The sequence below is a fragment of the Cebus imitator genome, unplaced genomic scaffold (genome assembly GCF_001604975.1).
Source record: "Cebus imitator isolate Cc_AM_T3 unplaced genomic scaffold, Cebus_imitator-1.0 Scaffold31, whole genome shotgun sequence".
NCBI classification, from domain to species: Eukaryota; Metazoa; Chordata; class Mammalia; order Primates; family Cebidae; genus Cebus; species Cebus imitator.
Window position 1 is genome coordinate 8,582,113 of NW_016107346.1, and position 26,967 is coordinate 8,609,079.

Here is a 26,967-nt window from a genome sequence, read left to right on the forward strand (position 1 = left end):
AAAAAAAAAAAAAAAAAAAAATTGTAGTATAGGAAGAATGGCTAAAAAGCACTAAGATGTTTATCCTGGAAAAGTGGAGATATGGAACTTGGTAGAAGTTGAGTGTGGCATCTGCCCAGAGAAGGCTCAGACATGTCTGGAACAATTTTTTTAAATGTCAAACAAAATTAATTTCTTGGGCAGTAACATTATTTCTACCCAGGATCTAATGAAGTAAAGGCACCTGGGACGCTGGACTCAGTGAAGGGTTTATACTCTGCTTCCTTCACTGAGACAGCTTTGCTATGAAAAAATATCAGCTCAATGGAACAATGTCCTGAGTGACATCACTGACCCATGTTTTTGTGGAAAGTTCCTTATCTAGCTCCTAACCTGTAATGTTTGCAGACTGATAGTGAATTCATCGGTCATACTAATTTAGATAACTTTGAAGAGCACTTTCAAATCTGTACTTTGCTTCTGCATTTTCCGCTCATTAGTAGGGGTGGGAGAAAGGGAGAGTGTGTATGTCTTTGTAAGTGTATATGTTGTAGCCCATATTAAATGCAGTTCTACAGGAAAAGCCAAAAGAACCCCTTGCAGGGGCCATTTTAGTCCATCAGCATCAACTATGGAAAAGCCATCAGTGCTTCTAGAAATGGCCCAGCTGACACACAACAAAGAAGGCTCTACCGGCCAGGCATAGTCTTGCATGCTGTCCGGGGACCCACGAGACTTCCCATTAGTTCTGCAACCCTCGGGTGCCCAGAACTGAGAAGACTCCCTGAGCTTCTGTGGGGGTAGGTGCACACACCACCAGCCCTCTTCTGGTCCTAACTGCTGGGTGTAGCCCCAGGCTTCAGCACCGCTGAGGCTCAGGCAACACTCAGCTCGATCTGAAGGCAATGGCCAGCCATGGAGGTCAGGTGAGGAGGCCTGAGAATGAGGCATGGGGCCCAGGAGAGGCAATGGAGGAGACCAAAGTCAACTGTTTGTACATCTACCAAGGCCTGATCAAGGCAATACTGACTTTCTGGGAAAGAGAAACTGTAAAGGGTTTGAAAGCAACCTAGGAGAGTATAATGTGTCCAATCAGATTAGCCTGTCAATGAGCTAACTTCAAAGAGCGCCCTGGGGTTGCTGCCAGGAGCCGCCATAGTATGCTGACTCACAGGGCTGTATGGGTGGACAGGCTTCACCAGCAATGCACAGGAATAGCTTATTAGCCTAGTAAATCCCACAGTCATGGACTCGCTGCATTCTAGACATCAAGCAAGTATCCTGCTGTCATATTTATTACCAGTCAGAATATGCAAGCAATAGACTGACCATGCAGCTGATTTTTGGAATGTCAGAAAAAGAACGTCAAATCATATTCTTTGGGGGACTCATGCTCAAAACCACATGCCATACCCAGGAAACTCAGTATGAACTAGATTAGGGGTCAGCACACATTTTCTGTAAAGAGCTATACAGTAAATATTTTAGGCTTTGAAGACCATGGGTTCTCTGCGGCAACCAACTCAACTCTTGCATTGCTGTAGAGGCAGCCATAGACAATACATTAACAAGTGGGTAAGATTAGTTTCCAACAAAACATGATTTACAAGAGCAGGCTGTAGACAAGATTTAGCTCAGAGCTGTAGCTTGCCAACCCCTGAACTAGAACTGTAAACACTGGTTTCTACATGCAAATGCAGCAAAGAGATTACATTTCTGGCACTAACTCCAACTGAAGCCCATCACAATGTCTGATAAAAATTCTAAAACTGCACCCAGAAAGTCCAAATGTGTACCTCCCTACCTCAGGAAGCCCAATGCACTCATCTAGAAAGGCTTTAGAATGTAAGAGTAAAACAAATACATGTGGTAGGTCTGCCTCAGGCCACAATTTCCTCAGCCAAACTGGTCCCTCATCAAAACTGCAAAAAGTGTTATATGCCTCACAATGAAGGAGGTCCTGGAATACTTTCCCATCTCTGGGACCATAAGGCAATCTTTGGTAATTTAGCTACAAAACACTACCTGAGTATTAATTAAAAGGGCATCGGCAGGAGCCTTGAACGGAAACCACGTACCTGGGCTGGACTCTTCAGGAGGGGGACTGCAATCTGCACAGAAATGGAGGGCGACATGGATGATTAAGCACACAGTTCAAACCAAGCAACTCAGTCTCAGAGCAGCTGCATCAGCAGCTTGCAGTAAGGTGGCTAACAAACAGAGAAGAGGTCTGGGTGCCTGGCTGCCTCTTCCCCAAGAAGCCTCATGAAAGTACTCCGGCTGCTCCGAGGCAACCAAACCCTCTCAGTGATAAACAATGATCGATTCCCCAGCTTAAACATTCATGTTGCTGATACTTCAACATAAAATGCTCTTCGGGATGTGCGATATAGCTTATTACAATGTGATAAATGCCACAGAAAAAAGCACCCACATAAATCACATTGTAGTGGCAGAGCCTCACTTTGACTTGCAGCATCTGGAAGCAAACTTGTAAGGAGAGAGACTGACCAGTACATGGAGTGTTCCCCAGTCAGGCCCACCGCTCTCATTTACTGGGGAAGCCTGGGCTCTGCATCAACTGCTGAGATCCAAAATGTTAAGATCCAGGAATGAAACCAGTATACCAAAAAATAAATCTATGCTAATTTTCCAAATTTAAATCAAATGTTAGGTTTTGTGATTTAGGGGTAGTCTCCAATTAGAATGTCCCTTCAGGTCCTCAAAGAATACCAATTTTGATTCCATTTCACCTATACTAAGTCACACTGGGATGTGCTTATTTCAATTTTCTATTCCCTTAAAAACTAAAATTTCAAGTTAACTGGGTGCAACATCTAACAGAAAACAAGTTTGATAAAAGAATCATGGAAGAACCCGTTTATGTTACTTTATGTCTGAGCTTTTCAGTTCAAAGAATGTCTTCAGGATGTGGAGATGAGGTGGTCTCAGATCCCCAAGAACAGCTGGAACCAGCTTTATGGGGATTTTACAACCTAGGTTGTAAAGAAGGGGCAAAGGATCCTTCCTCTTTAATTGTTTTTGGAAGTGACTTTTCAAATTGGCAAAGGGGAAAGAGAATACAAAGTCATCTGTAAGTTCAAGAGTTCGACCTCTTCATTAGAACCCAGATACCCTAGCTGGGTACAGTGGCTCACACCTGTAATCCCAGCACTTTGGGAGGCTGAGGCAAGTGGATCATCTGAGGTCGGGAGTTTGAGACCAGCCTGACCAACATAGAGCAACCTGATCTCTACTAAAAAATACAAAATTAGCCGGGTATGCTGGCACATGACTGTAATCCCAGCTACTTGGGAGGCTGAAGCAGGAGAATCACTTGAACCTGGGAGGTGGAGGTTGCGGTGAGCTGAGGTCGTGCCACTGTACTCCAGCATGGGCAACACAAGCGAAACTCCATCTCAAAACAAAACAAACAAACAAAAAGAACCCAGATACCTGAGACCATCTTGCTAACAAAGACAGAAACCCACAGTAGTGTTGAGTGATTCAGAATCATGGCACTTACATAATGGTCTGCTAATCAGGTTATGCAAGGCCTTGAAAAAATACAGATTTTTGCCTCCCCACAACTCCTCTTCTAGGATTCTGAGTCTGTGAAAGAGGAGGAAGGTCTAGGAGCCTGTTTTATGAGCTTCTGTGGTTATCCCAAACAGTTGGTTTGGGACCATTCCTGTGAAGGCATCAGCAATTAAACCCAATTTGCTAAATTCATCTTTTAAGCCAAGGGGAGAAAGAGCGGGTCTTCTCTGGTACTCTTAGAATAATGGCTTGTAACTTGTCTTAGGTCACGGAGTTGAGGATAGATAACCACTCTGGACTTAAGGGGTACAAGAACCTGGGGTGTACCCACAGACCCCAGACTAAAAAAAACTTGGTCTGAGTGTCTCTGGGTATGAGGAGAGCAACAGTCTGTACATGAAGAAGGGGGTAGAAGCCACCAAATCCTGGTGGGGCAATGGCGGTGCGCCATGGCAGGCGGGGGTGGAGGGGTGCGGGAGACTTTTGGAGAGATGAGAAAGAGGGAAGTCTGAGAAGCCTCTGTGGTTTTGGCTGGCAGGGACTTGTCAGTGAGTCCCCAACCAAGCTCTGGCCCTGGGTGACCCTCACCTGCCAGACAGGGCTCTCTGATCAGGGCTGGGCAGCTCTGAGGCAGGGTAGATCCTTGGTGAAAAATAAAACCAAGGACCTAGGACAGGGTAGAGAACTGGAATGAAAAGTGATGATGCCTTTTGGAGCAGTACAGAGTTATTCTTATATAATAAATATGTTGGTGTGAACATACTTGCTCATTAAGCCAAAACAATGGCTCCAGTAACTTGGAATGGTATAAAAAGTCATGACATACCCAAGGCATGGCACTGCGGACAAGACTCACCAAAAGAAACAGCTCACAGTCTGGTTCTTTCTGATCCTCCTGCTTAACTGAGGACTGAACAGCTTCCTGGCTATGCTAAAGATGTTTAAATTAAGGACTGTCCACAGATAATTTGGTGGCATATGGTTTCATGTTTCTCTGAGTACTGATCAGCAGAGTTAGACTCTCTCAAATGTAAGTTTCACATTCTCATTATTACAACAGCTGATTTTTATGGTACACACACAAGTCAAACCCTAAATAGCATACATAAATGCTCATTTAAATAACTTTAAAACTGAATAAAAATGTATCTATATTTAAACAATACAGGATGTGCCTAGAAAAAAATATGACACTTAAGTTAGGGATATAATCCCATCTGATGAAATAAACTAGCTCTCACATTTAAAACAGCCAATAAATTACTCTTTTCATATCTGCAGAAAAATGCAAAATCACAAACAAGATAATAAAGCAAAAAGACAAATAACGAACTTTCTGAAAATTTTAAAAAGGAACATGATTTACATAAAAAAGAGAACAAGAATAGAGACAAAACAGTTCCATGAACCAATCACAGGTGTGGGGAAGTGAAACTATAATCCCTCATAGATGGAGAGATGGGTGACGTGACAACTGTCGAGACAGAGGCTTAAGTGAGACAGTGCCCTGGAAACAGACTGCAGGCAGAGTAAAGAGGCGAAGGGCATCTTATAACCTGATGGGGGATTTGCCAAGAGGCTCTGACCAAGAAGCACGCTTACATCTTGAATGGAAGTTCCCCAATTCAGAATTTAAAAGCCCTCATCACATGACGCCTAATCCGAGCACATCTGGGCCTTACCCACTATGGCTTAAAACTCCCACAGGAGAACAAAAAGGAGGCAGAAACTAGGTCTGCGGGCAAGTCTCATCTGCCTAGCCTGTAACTCTCCAGCTCTTACGGGAAAAGGCGGGAGCACCTTAGTTGCAGGGACCAAGGACCCGCATATTAGAAAGCACCCATTTCCCAGCTTTGAGGCCATCTTTCTGACAGTGTCCTGGTATGCTGTGTCTCTGCAGACATGAGACTGTTCAGAAGTGTGCTGCTTCATGCCAATGTCCTACCCTGAAGGGTCCTGCCAAACTACCCTGACTCAGCCCACCAGAAGCCCAGGAACAGGGTCCCACTCTCTGACTGTGTTACCAAGTCCCAAGGCAACATTCCTCTGCTGGATAAGAGTGCTCAGCCAATGCCAACCAGCTTTTAGACATGTCCACTGGATGAGAGCCAATATCTCTCATCCAGCTGTGTCCCTGCACAATTCCCCTTTCCCTTTCATTCTATCAATTCCTAATGCCATAGACAATCACATCAGAAAGGCATCTGCAACCTGGCCTCCTTCAGGTTCTCGGATTGCTTTACAAACCTGAAAGGCCCAGGAGCCCAACCCTTACAGCCATGGTAATGTGTCCCAGGAGCACCCTGAGATTCTGACTGGCAGAGATACAGAATCACACACAGGCTCCAGTTACATGGAAAGTCAACCACAGAGTCTACTCTCACTGCCCAATGCTCCAGGCACTGGGATGCCCCTGCTCCACCTGGCAGCCCTCCCTGCAGTCTGCATGGGAGAGGAGGGCATGGAGTCAGAGACACAGACAAATGGAAGCAGCACAGAGTGAAGTGAAGGCAGCGTGGAGGAAGCATGGATGCATACGCACGTGTGGTCAGGTGAGGATGGCATGCAGCGGAGGGCATGGTGGAGGGGCATGACGAGGAGGGGACATCACAGAAGGGGTCTTCTGGTCTGATCCAGTAGGCGTGGTTGTCCCGGTTACCTTTCTTGCTAGTACAGCTTCCTGCACAGGGGAAGACATCCTCACAGCCCTCGCCATGCAGCCGCTCCTTCTGCAACAGCTTGTCCACACGCTGAATGATGCACTCCAGGCTCTTGTCCACATTCAGCCACACTTTCTCCTTCCAAATCAAAGAGGCTTGTGTGGGTCAGCTTTCCCAAACAGAAACACAAACAGAACACAAACAAATCGCCCTCCATGGATCCGCTGCCCTAGGCTTCCACACTTACTAAAATATCTCAAAGTTTAGAAATATAAAGATGATTCTTAATTCCCCATTAAAGTTTTATTTGCTTTTCAATGAGGAATCAATGTCCTGCGGCCACTGTTTTTAGAGTTTGGGATCTGTTTGCTAGTGACTCTTCTGGAGGCTAGGTGTGGCTCCAGCACTGCCTGAAGGGCACTGCAGACCTCCTACAACTATCACACGCAGACAGGATGGAGGCCTCCCCTTTGATGGAAGGGAATGGAAATTTGGGATAGGAGAGGTGGGGAGGAGGTGAGGGGCGTCTGGGAATGATTTGCAGAAACACACACAGCCTATAGGAAGGCACTTTGCTGCTGATTAATAGTTCAGTACTTGCAGGACAATGCCTGTAAGCAGTAGTCCCAATAAATGGCAAAAACAAGTTGTACAATGTGTCACTCCCTCAAGAAACACAGAACCTCTCCCAGTGCCAATTCTGTGAGGCACAATAATGTGAGGTAATGTCAGGGCAAGCAGCTTCAAAATCCACACCCACTTGCCCCAGCACCGAGCTCCCACATCCCCAAATACACATAGCCCTGGAAAATCTAACAGCACACAGAGCACTGAGGAAGCAAGAGAGGGCTGACTGCTCTCAAGCACTCCAAGGCCACAGAAGGCACAGGCAGCAGGGGAAGGAGAGATCTCCAACAGGGCAAAGGCTCAGAAGGAAAACCCACTTCTCTTTCTCTCCATCCAGGTCTGAGACTGGCCCTGCCTCCAGCACAGACCTGCCCCAATCTGGACACAAGGGTTTGAAAATAGTCTCCCTCCCTGCATCATGAGCCAAGGAGCCATCCAGGAAGGAAACCTGGGGTTTGTTCACAGCAGCCAAATCTTGAGGCACCTTGAAGAGGCAGAGACTGGCAACAGTCTTTGTGGTTTCCAACCCACGTCCAGCAGTGGGATGACAGCCACAGCAGCAGACTCACCCACTCCTCCTCGTGCCAGTCCACCTGCAGGGAAGATCGGCTGTTTCTCCCCGTCCACCGGGCCATGAGGGTGTCCTGGTCATTTCTAAGCATCACCTGCTCCTCCTCAGTCGAGGTGGGGGAGGCCTTGGAGGCAATGTAGTCAGGCCGCGCGGCATTCAGCCCATGGATGGAGTTGGCCAGCAGCTTGCAGTCGCAGACCGTGACCAGCTGCCGTGTCTGCAGGTGTATGTAAACCAAGGCTGCTGAGTCCAGGCCAGGGGCTGGGGAGGCCCCTGCCTTATCTCAGAAATGGAGAATGGGCCTAAGGCCCAGCAATGCATCCCTCTGCCTTTCTCCATAGGGTAAAGCAACTGAAGGGCTGCATCCCTCAGGATGTCTAAATACAAAGACTACCATGTGGCCCGCTTGGGCTGAATCTTAGCAAGAATTTCCTACCAAGGAAGAGGACAGGAGGCTGAGAAACCTCTGATATCCTCTGATCCCTGCCTGCCTCTGACCTGTGATTGCTAGGGAAGGGGCCTACAGAGACAGCTCACTGCCCCAGCTTTGACAGACTTCCTGGCCTGTCCTCCACCTTCCAGGGTGCAAGTGTCCAGGGTTTAGGCCTTACTTTGGTTCAACTGTGGAAGTCTTATCTTTTGCTCCTCAGGATCTAATAGCTCAAGTTCTGGGCTCTGGGTAGCTGGATTCGTGGCACATGTTTGGTTTTGGAGAATTCTGCATGCAACACAGGATCTGTGGTTCATAATGTTACTGCTGACAACTACATCTTTCCTTTTCAGTAGATCTAATCTCCACCTCTCACTCTTTATGCTCTCTGTCCACCAGGCCATGAAGGTGTCCTGATCATTTATGCTGTGTGAACATTTTATGTTGTATGAACACATGTGAAGGATATAACATATTCTGATCAAGAACAGCAGCTCAACAGCAAAGTGTCAGTGAGGAGGTGTAGTTGGAATCTGTGTATGTGTGTGTGTGTGTGTGTGTGTGTGAGAATGTGTTTGTGCACTGAGAGGGAGACTGAGTAATGGGAAAAAGCATTATCCATCAAAAGGATCTGATACAGCCACTTCCTCAGTATGAATTAATACTTATATTTTTTAAAATCAGGATCAAGTTATGGCTAAGTAGAAGCTGGTTTACTGACTACACATAAGAAAGTAAAATTATATTGTTCTTATCTCATGTCTGTATGATAGCTCAGTTTCTGTTTTCAAATTCAACTACAATAGAACTGTGGCAAAAAAAAAAAAAAAAAAAAAAAAAAAAAAAAAAAAAAAAAAAAAAAAAAAAAAAAGTGCTGGTGAGGCTATTACTGAGAAAGCTGTGGAACTGTATCAGCCCCAACAAAATGAGCCCCATGGACTTGCTGAAGGGCACATGTACCTGAAGCTGCACCTAAGAGTCATGAACCCTGGGCTCTGCCCTTGGCCTGTCCAGCTCTGTGGACAAATCATGAAACCTCCCTGGGCCTTTGTGGGAAATGGATGTAAGGTAGACCTTCAAAGTCATCCCAATGTCACTCTCTTTGTGGACCACCTTAGATATACCTGGGCTGCCTAGTGGCTTCCAGAAACTCAAGGAAACTCCGCAGTCCACATGCAACAGGGCACCCCTCCTACCTTGTCTGCCAAGATGGCAAGTGTCCTCTCAAGGCCAGTGGCAGACCTGTCCTTGGCTGCCCTTGAGAGCCGCTCTGCGTAGTAACTAACTTGGGTTTTCAGGGTGTTGATCTGGGCAATGATCTCCTTGGCTCTGACGACATCCTGTGGTATGTAGATTATGGACTGGCAGCCAGAAGATGTACTGAAAAGTAAGAACAGATTCTAAGGGATTCTCCGGAATCTGAAAAGGACGAGAGCATCATCCCAACCCCAGCCACAATTAACCCTAAGATGAAGTGTTCTATGACTCAGGGATGTTCTCCTAGGTTACTCTAGTTGTTGATAAGCAAAGTATATCTTACGAGATTCTTTCTGGCTATGTGGCAGAAGCTTGAAATATTAAACTATGACTCAGTCTTTCAGCTGTATTTGCACGTACCTGTATTTTTACTTGTGTATTTAAATGTGTGACAGGTATTGAACAATCATATCTCATAATCACCCAAATGATCGTAAGCTTTCACCTCAGAACCTCATGTATTAACTTATAAGCAGTACTTAAGTGGAGACATGGAGGCCCTTTACAGAAGAGGTCGGGTTATCACAGTGTAGCAGAGACTGCAGTGGGTGTTGGCCTTTGTCCCCAAACAACCAAAACCTATTTTTTCATTTGGTCAATCAGGAATTCAAGCTCCTTGTAAACACACCCATCTTTGTTCTTCCTCTCACTTCTGACCCCAGTAGTCCCTAGAAAATTGGGTTTCCTTTCCCTTTCCTTCGCTCTAGGACTTCCCTACTTTGAAAAATAATCATCAAATGAAGAGAAAGTGGAGAATGTGGCAATCCAGAGGTGAAGCCAGACTCCTCAGTGGCTTTGAAACTTTCGCTTTCCCTCCTTCCCACCTCTTCACCACCAAGCAGCGTGTGTGTCTAGGGATCTGATGCCAAGCCTACAGCCCAGCCCCTCCCAGAACAATCAAGAGGCACTGAAGGACCAACTTCAAGTCTCCCTGCTGTGGGGGCTGACCAGCGTGTTGGGTCCAACTAAATAGTGATGATAAATTGCATGTCTCTTAGCCAGGATCCCAATCAATTCAATATTATAAAATTATTTTTCAGACCATGAGGAAGTTGAAGAAAGCAGGAAGAAGTGCAAGCCACCAATGCAGAGGTCTCCTCCTAAAATTTGAAACTGTGGGCTCTGGCTGGAATGGGTGTCCCTTCTCTCATGGGATGAGGGGTCCTGACTGGTCTCTAAAGGGCTGCCCTTTGAATTCTGGGGAAGAGCAAGAAAGAGGAGGAGTGAGGGCACCTCTCACCACACCCTCCATCACTTCCCCCGGAGATGAGGGTCACCTTGGTCAGGGCTGAAAACCTTCCCCACTGGCCCCTCTCCAGGGAAGTCCCAAAGTGTGACATCAAGAAACCACTATTGCCCCTTCCCTTGCTGGATTATGGGGCAAACATGCAAAAACCGAAAACCAAAGCACCCCAGAAAGAAACACCACCACAACAGGCTCACACGCCACAATAAAAAACAATGGATGTACCAGAAGCCCATGCAGCAGACCGCAATCAAGCCCGCGGGCACAACAGGAGTCATTCCACAGCACGATATACACACGACTACTTTCCAATCTGCAATCACTCTTCCAAATGAATAGCTGCCTCCTAAGATCATTTCGTCTTAAAAATACCATCTCAAAATAGGATTTAAAAAAATCAATTCGGCCAAGCATGGTGGCCTATAATCCCAGCACTTTGGTAGGCCAAGGTGGAAGGACTGTTTGAGCCCAGGAGTTCAAGACTAGCCTGGGCAACATAGTGAGACCCCATCTTTACAAAAAATGTAAAAATTAGCCAGGCATGGTAACTTGTACTTGTGGTTCCAGCTACTTAGGAGTCTGAGGCAGGATGGTCAACTGAGCCCAGGAGTTTGAGGCTACAGTGAGTTATGATGGTGCCAATGTACTCCAGCCTGGGTGACAGAGCAAGACCCAGGCTCCAAAAAAAGTGGGGAGGGGGAGGAATTTTCCCAGGTCCCCAATATTTAGAGAACATATGTAAAATGTGCTGTATGTAGATTTACTACTGTTTACAAAGGTGACTGTGTATTCTTCAACAAATATATACCCTCTGCCCAGGCCAAGAGAAAAGCACCACCCTATACTTGCCCTGTGTTCTCATAAGTCATGTTTAATGATGGTACCTGGGACTCATGCATGGGACATACATGGCAGGGGCAACAGAAGGCAAATTTCAAAGAGGTGTTGTTTAAGATGATGAGGAAAATACAAGTATTTGTGCTCAACTACCTAGTTTTAAAAATCAGGAGGCCATATGAAGGCGGTAGGATGGAGGTGTAGACATGAAGCCCAGGGCAGCCCCAAAAGGCAATGTCCTAGGTATGGCCCTTGGACTTTGCATTAGGCCCCTACCCCAGACCTGGACCTACCCAGAGCTGGAGTTATGGGCTAAACTGAAGATGCCACAAGTGCATAAGGTCTTGTAGCACTGGCCAGGAACCACTGGTAACTATGGAGCAACAGCCACTCTGAATATTAGAAGAGCAGGATCACCTCTGCAGAGGCTGAGCTCCCTGGAGCTGGGTTCTGTAAAGGCAGGAGGATTGGGAGGCTGCGTCCTCTCCGCCTGGGATTTAGTCTCTCACAGTCTCCAGGCAGGGATACTCCTTCTGCTTATAACCCTCCCCACTCCATTTCCTCCCCGCTTCAGGGACAGTCTTGTATATGGGGAGCAGGGAGCAGAGGGGGAAGGGGTAACCAGGCCCAGATTGGGCTATGGAGAGTCCTCAGAGGGAACTCAGGAACTAAGAAAGTTCCCCAGGAACAAAGGTCAACCCGAAACACCTGGGTTGGGATTTACCAAGGAGCAGGCCTTGGGGGCAGCTGGGCCTTTGGCTCTCCCCTTTCATTCCCCTTCTTCTGCACCCCTAGACTCAACCCCCAAGTACTTTATTTGTCTCGTTATGGGAAAGATCAGGCCTTGAAAGAGGCCCCAGTAGAGAAAAGTCAGGGAGGGGAGGCTGAGAGGCCACTTCCACAGAAGTAGCATGGGTCTCCTCCATTAGAGAGGCAGGTGCAGCAGCAGCAACCATCCCTAGATGCCCTCCTCCCTCCCTTGTACCTAAAGTACCCCCAGGGAAAAGGACCCCCAGGGGGAATCTGAGATGCCTCAGCCCCATGGGTCTCAGGCTCTGAGGCAGCAGCATTTCTTGAGGGGCTAAAGGTGCCTCTGAATAAAGCACCACTGTAGAGTCCATGTTATGGGCCTGGGGCAGCAGTAACGAAGCCCAGGCAGCAGACACCGAGGTTTCTAACTGCCATCTAATTATCTGGTGGAAAAAGTCACTCAGTTGTATTAAATCTTGGTTTGCACCCACCCTGAGGGTTAAAACTGACCCCAGTAACAGTGTTATTAAAATCTGCATAAATTAATGAGTATCATGAAGATGTAGGCTGGCTTCATTCATACTAGAGGTAATAGTGAAGTGAAAACTGGAAAGCCACAAGGATTCCTATATAAGAAGACAGAAAGGAGTTCCCAGCTGCACCCAGAGGCTGATGTGAGAACCCAGCACCAGTGGCTTCCTGGGTCAGGCCCTTCCTCTTCCTGAGAGAAGGAGAACTAGGTCCTTTCTCAGAGTGAGCATAGCAACACCCAGCTGCCAAGTTTTAAAGGTAAAACGGCAGACTGGAGATTGGCTATTCATTATTAAAGAACATTGCAGTTGGAAGAGAGAACTGTCTACGAGGTGTGTAACTAGGAACCATGGCAGCACCATGGGGGAAGCCAGCACGAGGCGGGGTGGGGATGGCACAAGCTTTCTCTGCATGAGGGTGAGACCCAAACAGACACTCTCTCCACAGACAGAAAACTCACCAACACTCCTCAAAACTGCTAAAGAAAAGATCCAAAATGAAATATTAGCAGTTTGTTAGCAAATACCAAATGCAAAAACAAAAAATTAAAAAGCCAAGTTACTTTTGTCAAAAGACTTAACATTATTTGTTGAGGTCCCAACTACATGGATGACTACAATTATGAGCCCAATGTGCTTATTCCTTAGAGCAGCGTCGCCGCCTGTACTCAAGCCCCAGGGAGACATCCCGCCTCGACATCCCGCCTCGGGCCAAGTTACCTCTTCATTTAAAGGAACGTTCAAATCATGAAAACTGTATCTATAAGTGGCTTGATGGCATTAGTAGGAAATCAAATAGAAACTTACATATTTGAAAAATACTAAAGAGGTATTAAGAAATAAATTCTAAATTTAACATGCAGAGTTAACAGGAATCAAAACTCCATGCCTCCTGGGAAAAAGACATCCAGGAGGCCCCCTTCTTGACTGCCCACACAGAGTGACTGTGTGTCCTCCTTCAGGGCCCCAAGCCACGTCAAGCTGCACGCTCACACTCTCCACAGGACAACATGCAATGGAGCAACAGACACGCTTTCTGGCTGGCTGTGCAGAGCTGCGGTGGGCACAGGAAGCTGCGTCTTCTTCCTATTTCCCAAAGGGACACTGGAGTCAGCGAATCCTAAGGCAGGTCTGGTTACCTGGTTTGTCTGCTTACAGAAGTGCCCTTGGGAATGAATCAGGCTCAAGTAGGTTGTCTGGGGGCCTGAATTCCCCTTCCCTGTTTATCCTCCCATCTCCAGGACTGACTAGGCTCTGGGCTAGCCCCAAGTAGCCTGTGCACATATCTGAATGGTGACTTCTCACAGGGCATGCTCTTCTGTTCCCTGTTCAGCCATCCAGCCTTGCCCATAATCAGTGATGCCCCTAGCTGCCTCCCTGACCCCCTCAGCCACTGATCTGACCTTTCGCCTCCTTCCTGCTCCAGTCCAGAGTCAGTTTTCTCAAATCACGTCCTGACTCCCAGCCACAGCAGCATAGTCAGGTGCCGACCACCAGTTCCATGGCATGAACCAGAGCTCTTGGCCTGACCATCCACAGGATTCTCATGATGCTCCCTGGGCCTTTGCTCACCTTCCCTCAAGCTGCTCCATGCTTGCTTGCTGAGTCTGACCCTCCCCTCCCCAGCCCACATGCTGCAAAGGCTGTTGAGGGTTGCCTCTACTTGTTCCTTCCCACCTGAAACATCACTCTGCAGTCCCACCTCTTCTCCTGGCCCTTCTGATGAACTGCCTGCTCTTAACTCATTCCATCCTGTCAAAGCCCTGCTCTGGCACTGTCTTCCTCTCATTCACCTTACCTCACCCACTTCTGTCTTTCCTATAAGCCCAAACACATGCTAAGTCATAATTATTCTCCCTAAACCAGAGACCTCATGCTACTTCCTCTATTTTGCAGTCACAGTCCAAGGACCTTATTGGTCATCTAGACTCATCATCCCCACTTCCCGAGCCAATGAAATCTTCACAGGTGATGCTCTGGAAGATCATCAATGCCTCCTGCACATCTAACAAAACAGCTTGGGTTTATTTCTGGCTCTCTCCCTCCTACCCCTGGGGGCTAGGTGGATGCCTTGCTCCATGTACCCCAGCATCCTCGGCACGCTTGTTTCGGGCTTGCTGATTTGTCTACTCCCAAGCAAGACCTAAGCCCTGTTTCAGGCTTGCTGACTTGTCTACTCCCAAGCAAGGCCCTAAGCCGCTGGAAACAGGCCTCTAGATCTGCTGGGCGCTGTAGCCCTGGTCACAGAGCAGGCTGGCGGCAAGTCTAGCCCTCTGACTTAGCTCTCCTCCCCTGGCACCGTGCACCTGGCCACATTTCACCACATGCACTGCTTCTGCCATGTCTTTGTATGAAACGACCTTCACTACTCTCACTACCTGGAAATTTCCTGCTCAGGACAGTAGCTCTGTACAGCCACCTGAATCTTTTAAAAACTAGGAATGTTTATCAATGCTTCTTCTAGGAAACAATGTGCTCCAGGCTTGATGCTTCAACTGACTGGCCAGGGACTCTAAAGGACACTGAGCCAGCAGAGTCCACACAGGGTGGCTGCCTGGAGCACCACTTCTGAGGTGGATCACAACCCACTTCTCATTTTGCAGGACAGGACCATTGATCCAGTGCCCTCATCATCCACCCTCAGTCACACACGCACAGAGCAGCACAGGCTGCATAAGGCAGCTCCTTCTGCCACGCAAAAGCAGGTCAGATGGCTGGATGTTTTAGCAGTCTTATTTTGATTTATTTTAAACTGAGAAAAGAAGCATCAGACAGCTGTACAAGGACCACGAACCCTCTCTGGCTACTTACTGTTTCTTGGTCTCTTCAAATTTGTGCAGCTTTTTGCGGAGACCTCCTGACTTAAAACCTTGGCAGTGTGCTGCTGGCGCCCCGATGGTGACGATGTCGTAGTTCTGATCTGAATGACAGAAAGCTCTCCTCCATTACTCTGGGCTCAGGCCTGTGGACGAGCCAGCTACAGGGATATGCACACAAGTCTGGAGTCCTGGCCCTCCAGCCCACTGCCGTACAGCCTGTGGTTCCCCTGATCCCACAGCCCAGGCTGCCCAAGGGTCTGCTGGAGCCCAGTGCCATCGCCTCAGCAAAAAGGGGTTCAAAACGTTTCAAGTGGAGCCACATGGGCTGCAGGAAGCCACCCAGCAACTCCTGTTTGCATCCTGCCTTGGGAAGAATGGCCGACAGGCAATTTTCTGCCACAGAAATACACAGGGAAGCTGGAAGGAGGAGAGACAAAAGGAAGGGGTGTGGGCTCTTAACAAAACCACCTTGTGACAAATCTCTCCTCTGAGCCACTCGGAACACACAGGGAAATTGGCAGATGTGGAGCACTCAGAGACCAAGTACCCAGAGAGAAAAGCAGCAAAATGTGATTCAGCAAGAGGGGGCAGAAAAAGAAGTACCTGATCCTCCATCGTCTTGAACTCTCATCCTTTGTATGTGCAAGTTTGTGGGAACAAATTCTAACTTTTTATCTGCTTTCAAACTGCTTGCTTTAAACGAGGGCCCTAAGAAATGGAATAGGAGAAGATAAAGGCCATCAGCATGTGTGCTGCATTCAGGAGTTGCAAGTAGAAAATGGAATTCAGAGGATGCTGTGCATATAAGCAGGTATGTATCGGCAGTGGCCTAGAAGGTTCTAAATTGCCATGAGCACATTTCATTTCCATGTGGCAGATGGGTGAGATGTCAAGGGCTGCCCACTGGCCAGGAGGCTGGTTCTGGTGTTCAGGTGGTGAATGGTGCCAGGGAGAACCAACTTCAAAAGGCTATGGGAACAATGCTCTGCCTTCAGTGACTCAGCTCTCTACTGAGAGATCTGATACAAAAAATGTGATTCTGTGCAGCACAATGTCAGCATTACCATAATAAGCAAAGGGGTCCATGCCAGAGACTGCCTGCTCTGACTCCAGAGACTGCCACCATCAAAGAACTAAGAATTTGGTTTGGCTAGAGCAATACATCTCAACTCCTGAAAGTGATCAAGAGGGCTTCTCATCCCCACAGGCCCATCAAGATGAACAAATGCAATACAGCATTGATTCCAGCCTTCTGACACACAAACGTCAATATGTTTCCCTGTTAACACTTGGTTGGTTAAGGAGGCTGGACACCATTTTATAACAAATATCCACAATCTTGTTTCTATATTCAGAATCTATAACTAATTAAATAGAGAATCACATGCCTACAAAATAAAGGGATTACGAGTTAAACTGAAAACAAGAAGAGTGGAAGAAATAAAGATTTTATCTAGTGAAAACCATGAACTAATACAGCTAGCATATGAATCACAGACCAGCCACAGTGTGTCTCCCAGTTTGCCACAGGAAATGTTTTCTATGGCCTAACACCTAGGGTGCAGTCCACAGACTGCAGCATGAGCATCCAAGAGGCTGTGAGAAGCACACAATCCCAGACTGCCAATTTAACACAATTCTCAAGGGATCTGGGTGCACACTGACATCTGAGAAGCTCTGCTCTAGAAAATTCAAGGTTGTGTGGGTTTCATACTTTCCCAGGTAAGAGCCACCAGGCATGGGTGAGTCCCTCAGTTCCTTCCTGGGCAAATGCTGCCATTTCTCCTAGTCAGACCCTCTCTTCAGACTCACATCAAGCCTAGGCAACACTGCCTTGTCAGTCCTGCATTTGGCTTCTTCTCTTCCAAGTTCATAGACAGGTTCATATGTTCTGTGTCAAAACCACATTAAGGGCTTATGGTTGTCCTTAAACCCCTGAAATTCCATTATGTAGAGGAATCAAGGGGAAGAATCCAAAAATCAAGAATAATTCAAAATGCTAAAGCAATATATAGAGTAATGAAAAACCAAAAAATTCATTCCACTTGGAATAAAAAAGGAACAAGTTAAGAACAAATTTCTGAATCTGCCCTGAGAGCGTTTTGAAAATCAAATGGCATCTTTCAAGAAGAAATGGTGAGGTGCTCATTCATATTCCACTGTTTTTTAAGCCTTAAAATACAGAGCTCCCCCTTGACAATTTATATGTTTAATAAAAGTTATAATTTACTCTTTAAGCTGGGAAATCTAGAAAACTGCTTTGTTTCAACATGAGGGCCTACATCCTCTTGGTCACTGTACTGACATTAGTTCAAGGTGAAGAAATAACATGAACCAGCAATAGTCGGTGATTTCACCTCCCCTAGATTTCATTCTACAGTGGCTATTTTGGTAGATGACACCATAGGAGGACTCTTCACTGCAATTCACAGATTTGTCTTTTTAATTAAGATCAGAAAAACCCATATTTGAAAGAATTCATACCTACATGAGAAGTTATTTTTAAAAATCCATTAAAGTGTCTGTCACTGGGAATGTGTAAGTGACCCTGTGTTCCAGATCTCTGGCCGGGAAAGCAGCGTAAGTGAGTGTGTGTGGTGATGGGATGGGAATGCACCCACCTTTGTACTGATGGAGGTCAGTCAGGTTCTCCTGGTATGTGAGGATGATGGTCTGGTACTGGGTAACAATTTGGCGCCGGAGGCTCTCCCAGCAAGGGGACAGTTCCCCCAGCTCCTCCAGCTCACACACTCTGCAAGCAAGACAGAGATGCATCAGGCTGTGGGCTAACTGGTTTCCCTGAAGAGCCCCAAGAGGCCTACCCAGGACAACAGCATTTGCATGGGAAGTATCACAGATGCCCAGCGTGGGCCAGGACAATGGTTACACTGGCTGTCTAAAGAGAGACTGGGTGGCAGGGGAGGACAGACAGCTACATGAAAGGCAGACCACTGACCACATGGAAGTGTGTCTAGAGAAGCTTTTCACAGGAACTCAGTCGAATGTTCAAGGGAGACAATGTGGAGGTGGGCACAAGGTGACAGGCTGCTGGGGAGAAGATTTGCCCTGGTACTCTGGACACCTGCAGGTGACCTCAAGCACAGACTCAAACCACAGCCCACCTGAGTCTGGGCTAAACGATGATCCTCCCAGAACAGAGAAGACTGCAGGCTTGAGAGTAACCGTCCTGGGCCACTTCCCCTAGGAGGCTATCAGGACAGCATTTCTCAGGGCCTCCCAGGTTCTCCTGCGGTGTGGGCCCTCTGCTCTCCTCCTGAGAAGGGAGCCACAGAATCTAAAACCACTCAGCTGTAGCCTAGAGGTGGCACCTCAGCAGCGGAGTCCCACAAATTGTGCTGCAATCACAAGCCCTTCTGCCTCACTGCTATCCTTTTTGGGTATGGGACAAGGACTATGGGAGCTGGCAACTCTGGCTATTCTTCCTTCTGTGTCTATGTAAGAGAGGAGCTGTCTGAGCCTAAAAGTGGCCCGCTGTGTCATTGTTGATGAAATCAGGCCTGACTTTGTCTTTATGTGTGTGTGTGACAGAGGCACAAAGTAACAGAAGGGGGAAGAGTAAGAGGAAGGAGAAGAGAAGAAAAAGAGGAATTGTTATCTCCAAAAAAAATAAAAGCTGAGTAAGAACTGAAATATAAATTCCTTAGCTCAGCAATGAAGAATAGCTACACAATCATAACAGTGAAATCACAAGATGGATTTAAAACCAAAAAGGATAACCAAATTAGGAAAATGGGGACTGAGAAGGTATAAAAGGTCAAACCCTCAGCATAGAAAATTGGTAGCTAATCCCTGAAATTGATTAATGAAGAGAACCTTTTACACATATATTTAGAATTATATCAGTAAACAGTAAAACTCTCAAAAAGTGATTGTTTCTGGGAAGTGGATCAGAAAGTAAAGCCCCAAGAGTTATGTTTTTAGTTAAAAACCTTTCAGCACTATTTGTTTTTATACTGCGCTCATGTTTTCCTTTGAGAAAGAAGAAAAGCTAAATTTTAGAAAAGTTCTTAGGAAATCTAACTTGTCTAAATTGTTTTAAAAAGCTGTACCATTTTATTATTATGAAAACAGCAAAGGACACCCAGAGCAGGTAGTAGGGCTATGTGGTCAGCCGGCCCCACGGCCTCAGGCCACTCTGAGAACAGCAGCTCTGTGTGCCAGGCTGCTGCTAGTTACTCTCTCTAGAATGTGTCTGCCCTGTGTTCATGTGGCTGCTTTCTATGCTTCAGGTGTTAGCTTAATGTAATCATCTCACAGCGGCCAGCCCTGATCACGCTCTTTCTTCTCACAGCTCCCTTTTCACTTCCAGCACACGCTGAAGCATCTGGAGTTCCTGTGTGAGGTACCCAGTTCTGTTTCTGACCAACCCCACGTAAAGCTCACCAAGAAGCCTCCCACACTGAGAACAGTGCCTGACATGTGGTTGTTGCTTTAAAAAAAAAAAAAAAAAAAAAAAAAACCATGAACTAAAGCACTTGTTAAATCAATCAACTCTTGGCCAGGCACAATGGTTCATGCCTAGAAGTCCAGCTTTTTGGGAAGTCAAGGTGGGAGGATCGTTTGAGGCCAGGAGTTGGGGACCAGCCTAGGCAATATACCAAGACCTTGTGTCTACAACAAATGAAAAAATTAGCTGGGCATAGTGGCGTATGCTTGTAGTTCTATCTGCTCAGGAGGCTGAGGTAAGAAGATGGCTTGAGCCCAGGAGTCTCAGACTGCAGTGAGCTATGATGGTGCCACTGCACTCCAGCCTCGGCGACAGAGCAACACCATCTCAAACAAACAAACAAAGTGAATAAACCCTTTAAAATTATAACATACCATGTAATGGGAAATTGAAACATGAAAACTGAAGATACATGGAAAAGTAGACTGTCATTACGTAAATATAGACAAATATGGGCAAAGCTGAAAGAAAATTTTTTAAATTAACTATTAAAAATATGTGCATAGATAGAGAAAGCAATTGGCAAAATATTAACAATTGGTGATTTTATGTGAAAAGTAACCTAGGTGCTCACTGCATTATTCTTGACCTTTAAGTTTGATTTTTTTTTTTCCCAGATAAAATATTTAAACAAAATAACTCTTTGAAAACAGCAGGATTCTGGCTGCCTTGCTTTCTTTCACGCTTCTGTTATATTGTGTTTATAATTAACATCACTTTCGGACAAGGAGAAATGACAATCTGAGACTACCCCCAAAGTTCCTGTGTTGGAAATTTCATCCTGAATGCCACAGTTTTGAGAAGTGGGGCCTTTAAGAGATGATGAGGTCATGAGGGCAGAGCTCTCATGAAAGGATTGATGTCATTATCACAGGAATGGGTTGGTTATTGCAAGAATGGGTTTGTTATAAAAGTAAGTTTGGCCTTCTCTCAAGAGCTCTCTTGCTACGTGATGCCTTCCATCAAAGGACGATGTAGCATGAAGGCCCTCACAAGATGCCAGCACCATGTTTTTGGACTCCCAGTCTCCAGAACAAATATATTTTTAATCATTATAAGTTACTCAGTCTCTGGCATTCTGTTACAGCAGCACAAAACTAAAACAGAGACACACAGGAGACATAAGCTGCAAGGCCTGGACTACCTGTTGGGCCTCTCCTCACCTTAGGACTGACAAGACATGCCCTGGGTTGAGAGATACAGAGGGGTTAAGGCCCTTATGACCACAGAGCGCTGACAGGCCATACTCAGTCTTCTGGAGCCCTTATCTCTATGGCCCTAACCTAGAAAACTACTGATCTGGGCAGCTAGGATCAAAGAATTACCAGTTATTTCTAACTTTCTGAAGGACTAGTAAGAGGGAAAAGAAAATAAGAGAAGGAAGGTTGGGCGTGGTGGCTCACTGTAATCCTAGCACTCTGGAAGGCTGAGGCAGGTGGATCACCTGAGATCAGTAGTTCAAGACTAACCTGACCAACATGATGAAACCCCATCTGTACCAAAAATACAAAAATTAGCTGGGAATGGTGGTACACACCTGTAATCCCAGCTACTTCTGAGGCTGAGGCAGAATTACTTGAACTCGGGAGACGGAGGTTGTAGTGAGCCAAGATCATGCCACTACATGCCACTACTAGCCTGAGCAACAGAGCAAGACTCTCTCTCAAAAAACAAACAAACAAACAAACAAACGGAAAGAAGAGAAGGCAGGAAGTTTTGAGTGCAGGACACACATCTGGGATCAAGTACACTCTCTTATGAAATCCTTCCACAGCAATCGATGATACCAATGAGCAAACTGAGGCTTAGGCAAGCTAAGGCCACAGAGCTAAAGGGGAAGAGGCTGTGTTTGTAGCCCAGTCTATCTGATGCCAGTGCTCTGCCCACTATATCTCAGAAAGGAAGGGGCACATGACATGGGTATGATGAACAGTCAGTCCTTCCATGTGGCCTCACCTGGCTGCATCTTCCTCTAGTAGGAGCTTCACGAACTGCCGGGGCACGTGCAGGGAGAGCACGCTCTCTGCCATCTGCTCCAAGATCCGCAAGTGGTTACCATCGGTGGTTGGAAACCGGTACATGCGGCAAATGGCACCGCCAAACACTGAAGTGGAATGACAGGGGAGACGGGCTGCATGTGAACCAGCTGCAGACCTGCCTCATGCGTTCTCCTCCCCTGGCCCTCAGGGATGCTGACACCTCAAGTCCTCTCACTGTTCGTCTCATGGGAATTAAAACACTTATACTAAAGACCCACCAAGTGGCTAAGCCTAAACATTTCTTCCCAGCAACATACAATATTCCTCTCCCAGAACATGTAACTAACTCTAAAGTGCAAGCAGCTGGGGGCAGGGAGGCTGTCAGTCACCAACCCCATGTGAAACAGAAAAGAGTGAGATAAAGCAGGAGCCCCCACTTCCTTGGAGTGTTACTCTTTTTTATTTTTTAATCCTCTTTCAAGGAAAATTATCATTGTTTTTGTACTAACTCTTTATATGCTGCAAAAAGAACACAATGATAAGCAGCAGAGAGAGGTGACAATCAGGGTGCATGACTGGGACAATCACAGCAGGTGCAGAGCAAAGGGGACTGAGGGCCCAAGTGGACACACACAAGAGAGAGAAGAGTACAAAAGGAGGAAGCTGTTTACCCGATTTCAGCAAAGTGTCCTTTCGCAATGAAGCATATTTGGATCGAATTCCTAATGCCTCTGTTAAGCTCTCATCAACGGGAAGAACCATCTGATAATGTGTAAGGAAAAGCACAAGAAAACCATGAGACTCAGATGACTCCAGAGGATTTGGCAGAAAGAGTGGCCTAAATACATCATAACAGAACTCTTAAGATGAATATCCACCATTAATTCTATAATAAATATGCTGCCCAAGCCACAAAGTAATTCACCTCCCAGTGTGTTGAATAACTTCATGCACACACAATTCTCTAGACATGCATGGTTTCTCAGTCACTTCACCTTGTGTTTCGGTGTTCTGATGTACAAAATGAAAGGAAGAGAAGAGATAATGCCAAGGGATATTTCCAGAACTAACATTCTGGGGTTATTTTGGGTAAAATGAGACATCTCCATATTGTACAACAATGACTAGTTACCAGTGTTGGGGCTCTGAAATTAGAATTTTTCTTTGAGTGTCTGTGTGAGAGACTGCATGAGAGGGAGTGCAGGAGGGTGTAGCTAGAGATGGGGAGGAGGACTGGGGAAGAGAGGAGGATAAGAAAAGGTGGGGGTGTGTACCAGGCAAGTGCAGGGCATGCATGTGTCTGGGAGAGGGAGGTATTAACAAAACAGGACAGATGACCCGGGTCCTAAATGCCTCTTTGCTCACCCTCCACACCCCCCAAGTTGCCCCCTTACTGCGGTTCTTCCAGCAGAGCTCTTTCCTGCTCCCTCCTGCCCCCTAGAAGTGGGCAGTGTGGCACCCAGAACAGAGGCAGGCTCCAAGGCAGCAGGGCCTTACAGGCAGAAGCCCTTTTTCCTGCTTCAAGGTGTGCCTGGGGAGAACCGGAGTGTCCATGGGAGCAGCATCAAGCAGCAGGCCCTGCCCTTTGCTGAGCAGACAGGCTAAGTCCACGACGGCCACATTTTAACTGGTGAATTCTCTCACTCTTTCTAAGGGAGATGAGAAAAGTAGCGAAACTCACCCTCCCATTGACAGTGTCTACAGACCGGGTCACAGGGGGCCGTTGGTCTGACTTCTCCTCCATCTGCCAGCCAATCACAGTGATGTTACCCACACGGTCACTCTCTGCAGACCTATGATGCACAACGTGCTTTAATAAGTGGTGCTGTAACTGTGCTTCCTTTCTGCTGAAATGCAAAGCCCTAGCCATCCTGAGTCATCAGGGTCCTGGGGGCAGGATGGCCGAGCTGGCTGACCAGTTGCTGTGTGCCCAGAGCTCCACCCAGGCAAGACAGATGAGGAAACCATGGGACACAGTGGAGGGCTGTGTCTGAACGGACAATGCACCACAAAGTGTGGACGTGCTAGTGAAGTGGAAGGGGCCTCCCCAAGGAGGAACCAATGCTGTTCCCGAGCTGCTGCCAGTGCCTGGGCTCACCCCTGTCCAGAGGGTAAGAGGGACACATGAGGACTAGAGAACACCTTGTTCTGGCACTGGGCCCCTTCAGTTCCTTCCTACCCCACCCTCAGGCTTATATTAGCCCAAGGCCTAGGCCTGGACTCCAAGAAATAGAAACCAGCCAGGGCTTCCTGAAGCCCTTGAATCCTGATATGACACCTCAGCCTCAGTCAGCTTCACCCTGATGTCCCGAAGGGTGGCTGATGGCGGCCTGGGCTCATCTGATTCATTGAAGGAGCCTGAGAACTTCAGGCTTTCTATTTATGAGGTCTCACTTAACCAGGTTCTAAATTTTTGTGTGGTCCCATCTACTGCCCATTTCCTTTGTGACTTCCTAGCCCTGTCTTCGTGCCTATAAAGTCCTTCCCTGCGCTATCTGTTCAATCAGCAGTCACCTTTAGCTCCTTTAAAAAGAATGATGTCCATTTTGTACGTTTAACTCTAACCCAACTAAAGTTAACTGACACATGATATAACTAAATATTTTCCTCAAAGCCCTTTCCCTCACATGATCCCTCTCATTTTACCTAAGATTTTTCCTTTTCCCTACATCAAGTTCTCTATACAAACTATGGGCTGCTACAGGGCTCTTAACCCGTCCACTGATGAGACAGCCAATGCCTGCAACACTGTTTTTACTTACAGTAGCTTCAGAATGTCTCAATATTGCAGGAACTTAATTTTTGTCAAATTTTCCTTGCTATTTTGGATTATTTTCCCAGATTATAGTTTTCCGATTTTTATATTATTCTGAAAAATGAACACCATGTCTGAGTTTTGGTGGGAAGTTCCCCTAAGATTATTTGGAAGGACTGACATCCTGATATCTTTCATCTTTCCATCCAGGGATACAGTAGGGGTTTCCCTTTCATTCACTCATTCCTTCCACAAATATTTATTGAGCACCAGGCACTATTCTAGGTGTCTGGGAAATAGCAGTGAAGCAAATCAGACAAAATTCCCTGCTGTCTGGGAGATTATATTCCACTGAGGAGGGGCTAAATAATGGACAAACAAACTTAGTATTATGAAGGGTGATCTCTCAGTATAGGAAGTGGGTCCTTTCCCCATCTGTCCATAGACCTCATCATTCTAGATCCTTTTGAGAGAATAAAATTAAATACCAACCTTAGTGTTAAATGCAACCTATGATGCCTGTCCTGGAGCAGATCTTTGACAATGAACGTTCCAGAGCCCAGTAAATACATCTGAGGAAGAAAAGGTAAGAGACAGCATTGGTGCACCTGCTTTGCTTCTGATGCAATTACCATTGGCCCCGAGAGTCCAGCTTACTGCTTCCCACAGCACCTCTTACCCTCATGTCAGAAGCCCAATAGAAAAGCTTAGAATGAAATTTCCAAAAAACAAATGCATTTAGACATGAGTCAACTTGTGAGCCAGTAGTGAAGTCAATCTGTGTTCACCTCTCACACAAGTGATTACATAATTTTTTCAAAGGGAAGAAAATCCCACGAACTATAACACATTACTTAACTGTTCCCTGAGATCTATCTTTGACATCATACACGGAGAGTTTGACTTGTGTCATCTGATTGATAAGAGAGTCTTGAAAGAAGGCAATACTGCTTAGAAATATAGGATTGTTGGTTCCCTAGAACAGAAAAAGAAATAAACCGAACACAGGGTTGAATTTTTTTAAATATAATTGCTTTTGAAATACACCAACATTTTCTGAATGAGAAACTAACATTCTCACTGACTGAGTCAATACAAATGCTAAAGGCAGCTTAAATAAATACATAACCCGCCCCCCGCAAAAAAGCCCTGCTTTTTAAAAGAGAAACAAGAAGTCTGACACAGACCATTATGGATCCACATACAATAAATCAACCCACTGCACAAGCTGTGCCTGAGGGCTCATTTCACAGGTTTCACGCTCAATAGAAGGAATTTTAAAACAATGAAACAAGTTGGATGTCCACATGCATTCTTAGTTTTATAACTTAAAGTGTAATATGTATTTGGACCTACTACTTTGGGTTATTCCTTTAAGAGGTACAAACATGCAGATGAAAGAAAGAAAATGAATGGCTTAAATGGTTTATTATGTATTTCTAGAAGCCCATGTTTGGCATAATTAAAGTCTGACTTTTAAAAAAAGCTATCATTTTTTTAGGATCGGCTGCTAGTTTTTAGATTAGAGGTGACTATTTCCTGGCAGCTCAGCCGTGTCCTCCAGAGCCCCATAATACCATACTCTCTCTCTCAGGTACCAGATAACTATCACCACTACCATTGCTTGGGCCTCTGGCTCCATTCTCTCTCTGCATATCCAGATCCAGGCAGTCAAGCTGACTGGACAGTTCCACCTAGATGGACTGCTGGGGCCTCACCCAACTCACTTCTCCCTCGACCCACCCTTGGCTAAGGCCATCTCTGACTCCTTTTCCAAGCAGACTAAAAGCCCAGGTGTTCACTTTCCAAGCAGGCTAAAAGCCCATGCCTTCTTCTCTGTTGTTCTCAACCACCCCAGTGATCACGAACTCCTCTTGCAAGGTCCACCTCCAGAGTCTCTGTCATATGCTCCTTTCTTTCCATCCCCACCCCCTCCCACTCCCAGTCCCACAAATGACTGTCCTGTACAATTTAGAACATCTGGTCAGGTGACTCCCCTGCACAGAAGCCTACACTGGCTCACTACCATCTGCTAATAAACTCCATGGCCTGGCCTTCAAGTCTTTCTTTCCTTGCTCTGCTACTTGTACCTTTCACACACCGACCAGGATATGGTTAGACCCCAAATCTGTATGATGCCTTCCCTATGGTCACGCATTTGCGTAACAACAACAGAATTTTGGCATGCTCTTCATGTGTGGTCCCCAGACTGGCTACCTGGGCATCACTTGGAACCTTGCAAGAAATGCAGTCTTGAGCCCCACCCCAGACATACTGAAGCAGAATTCCATGAAGCCCCACCCTAGGAAGTCTGCTCTGAACTCCAGAGCCAGATAGGATCCCAGCCTCTTGGTGCTCTCCTCACCTTCCTACTACTCTAACACTTCCCATACTCTGCGTTGCATAGGGGCAGCCATATTCATTTCTGCCTTCCCATCCACCAGCTGGTCAATTCCTCAGGGCAGGGACTGTGCCCTGATGGGCTCTGTATTATCTGCAATGCCTGACACTATGCTAGA

At 46.4% G+C, this 26,967-nt stretch overlaps 1 protein-coding gene across 15 annotated transcripts in view; it reads right to left on the reverse strand.

The window, feature by feature from the left end:
• Positions 1-26,967, reverse strand: part of INPP4A (inositol polyphosphate-4-phosphatase type I A) — a 148,310-nt gene that overhangs the window by 29,537 nt on the left and 91,806 nt on the right. For 4 of the 15 annotated variants that reach the window (XM_017524046.2, XM_017524042.2, XM_017524049.2 and 1 more), the window contains 13 exons: positions 25,308-25,424; positions 24,941-25,020; positions 23,375-23,486; positions 22,365-22,455; positions 21,671-21,818; positions 17,868-17,998; positions 15,850-15,954; positions 15,239-15,347; positions 12,889-12,906; positions 9,004-9,187; positions 7,376-7,594; positions 6,062-6,317; positions 2,058-2,090 (listed from right to left, as the gene is read on the reverse strand). In XM_017524046.2, the coding sequence (XP_017379535.1) occupies positions 2,058-2,090; positions 6,062-6,317; positions 7,376-7,594; positions 9,004-9,187; positions 12,889-12,906; positions 15,239-15,347; positions 15,850-15,954; positions 17,868-17,998; positions 21,671-21,818; positions 22,365-22,455; positions 23,375-23,486; positions 24,941-25,020; positions 25,308-25,424 (1,603 nt within the window). The remainder of the gene's footprint in view (positions 1-2,057; positions 2,091-6,061; positions 6,318-7,375; positions 7,595-9,003; positions 9,188-12,888; positions 12,907-15,238; positions 15,348-15,849; positions 15,955-17,867; positions 17,999-21,670; positions 21,819-22,364; positions 22,456-23,374; positions 23,487-24,940; positions 25,021-25,307; positions 25,425-26,967) is intronic. The other 11 variants (XM_017524058.2, XM_017524054.2, XM_017524047.2 and 8 more) reach the window with 7 other exon arrangements.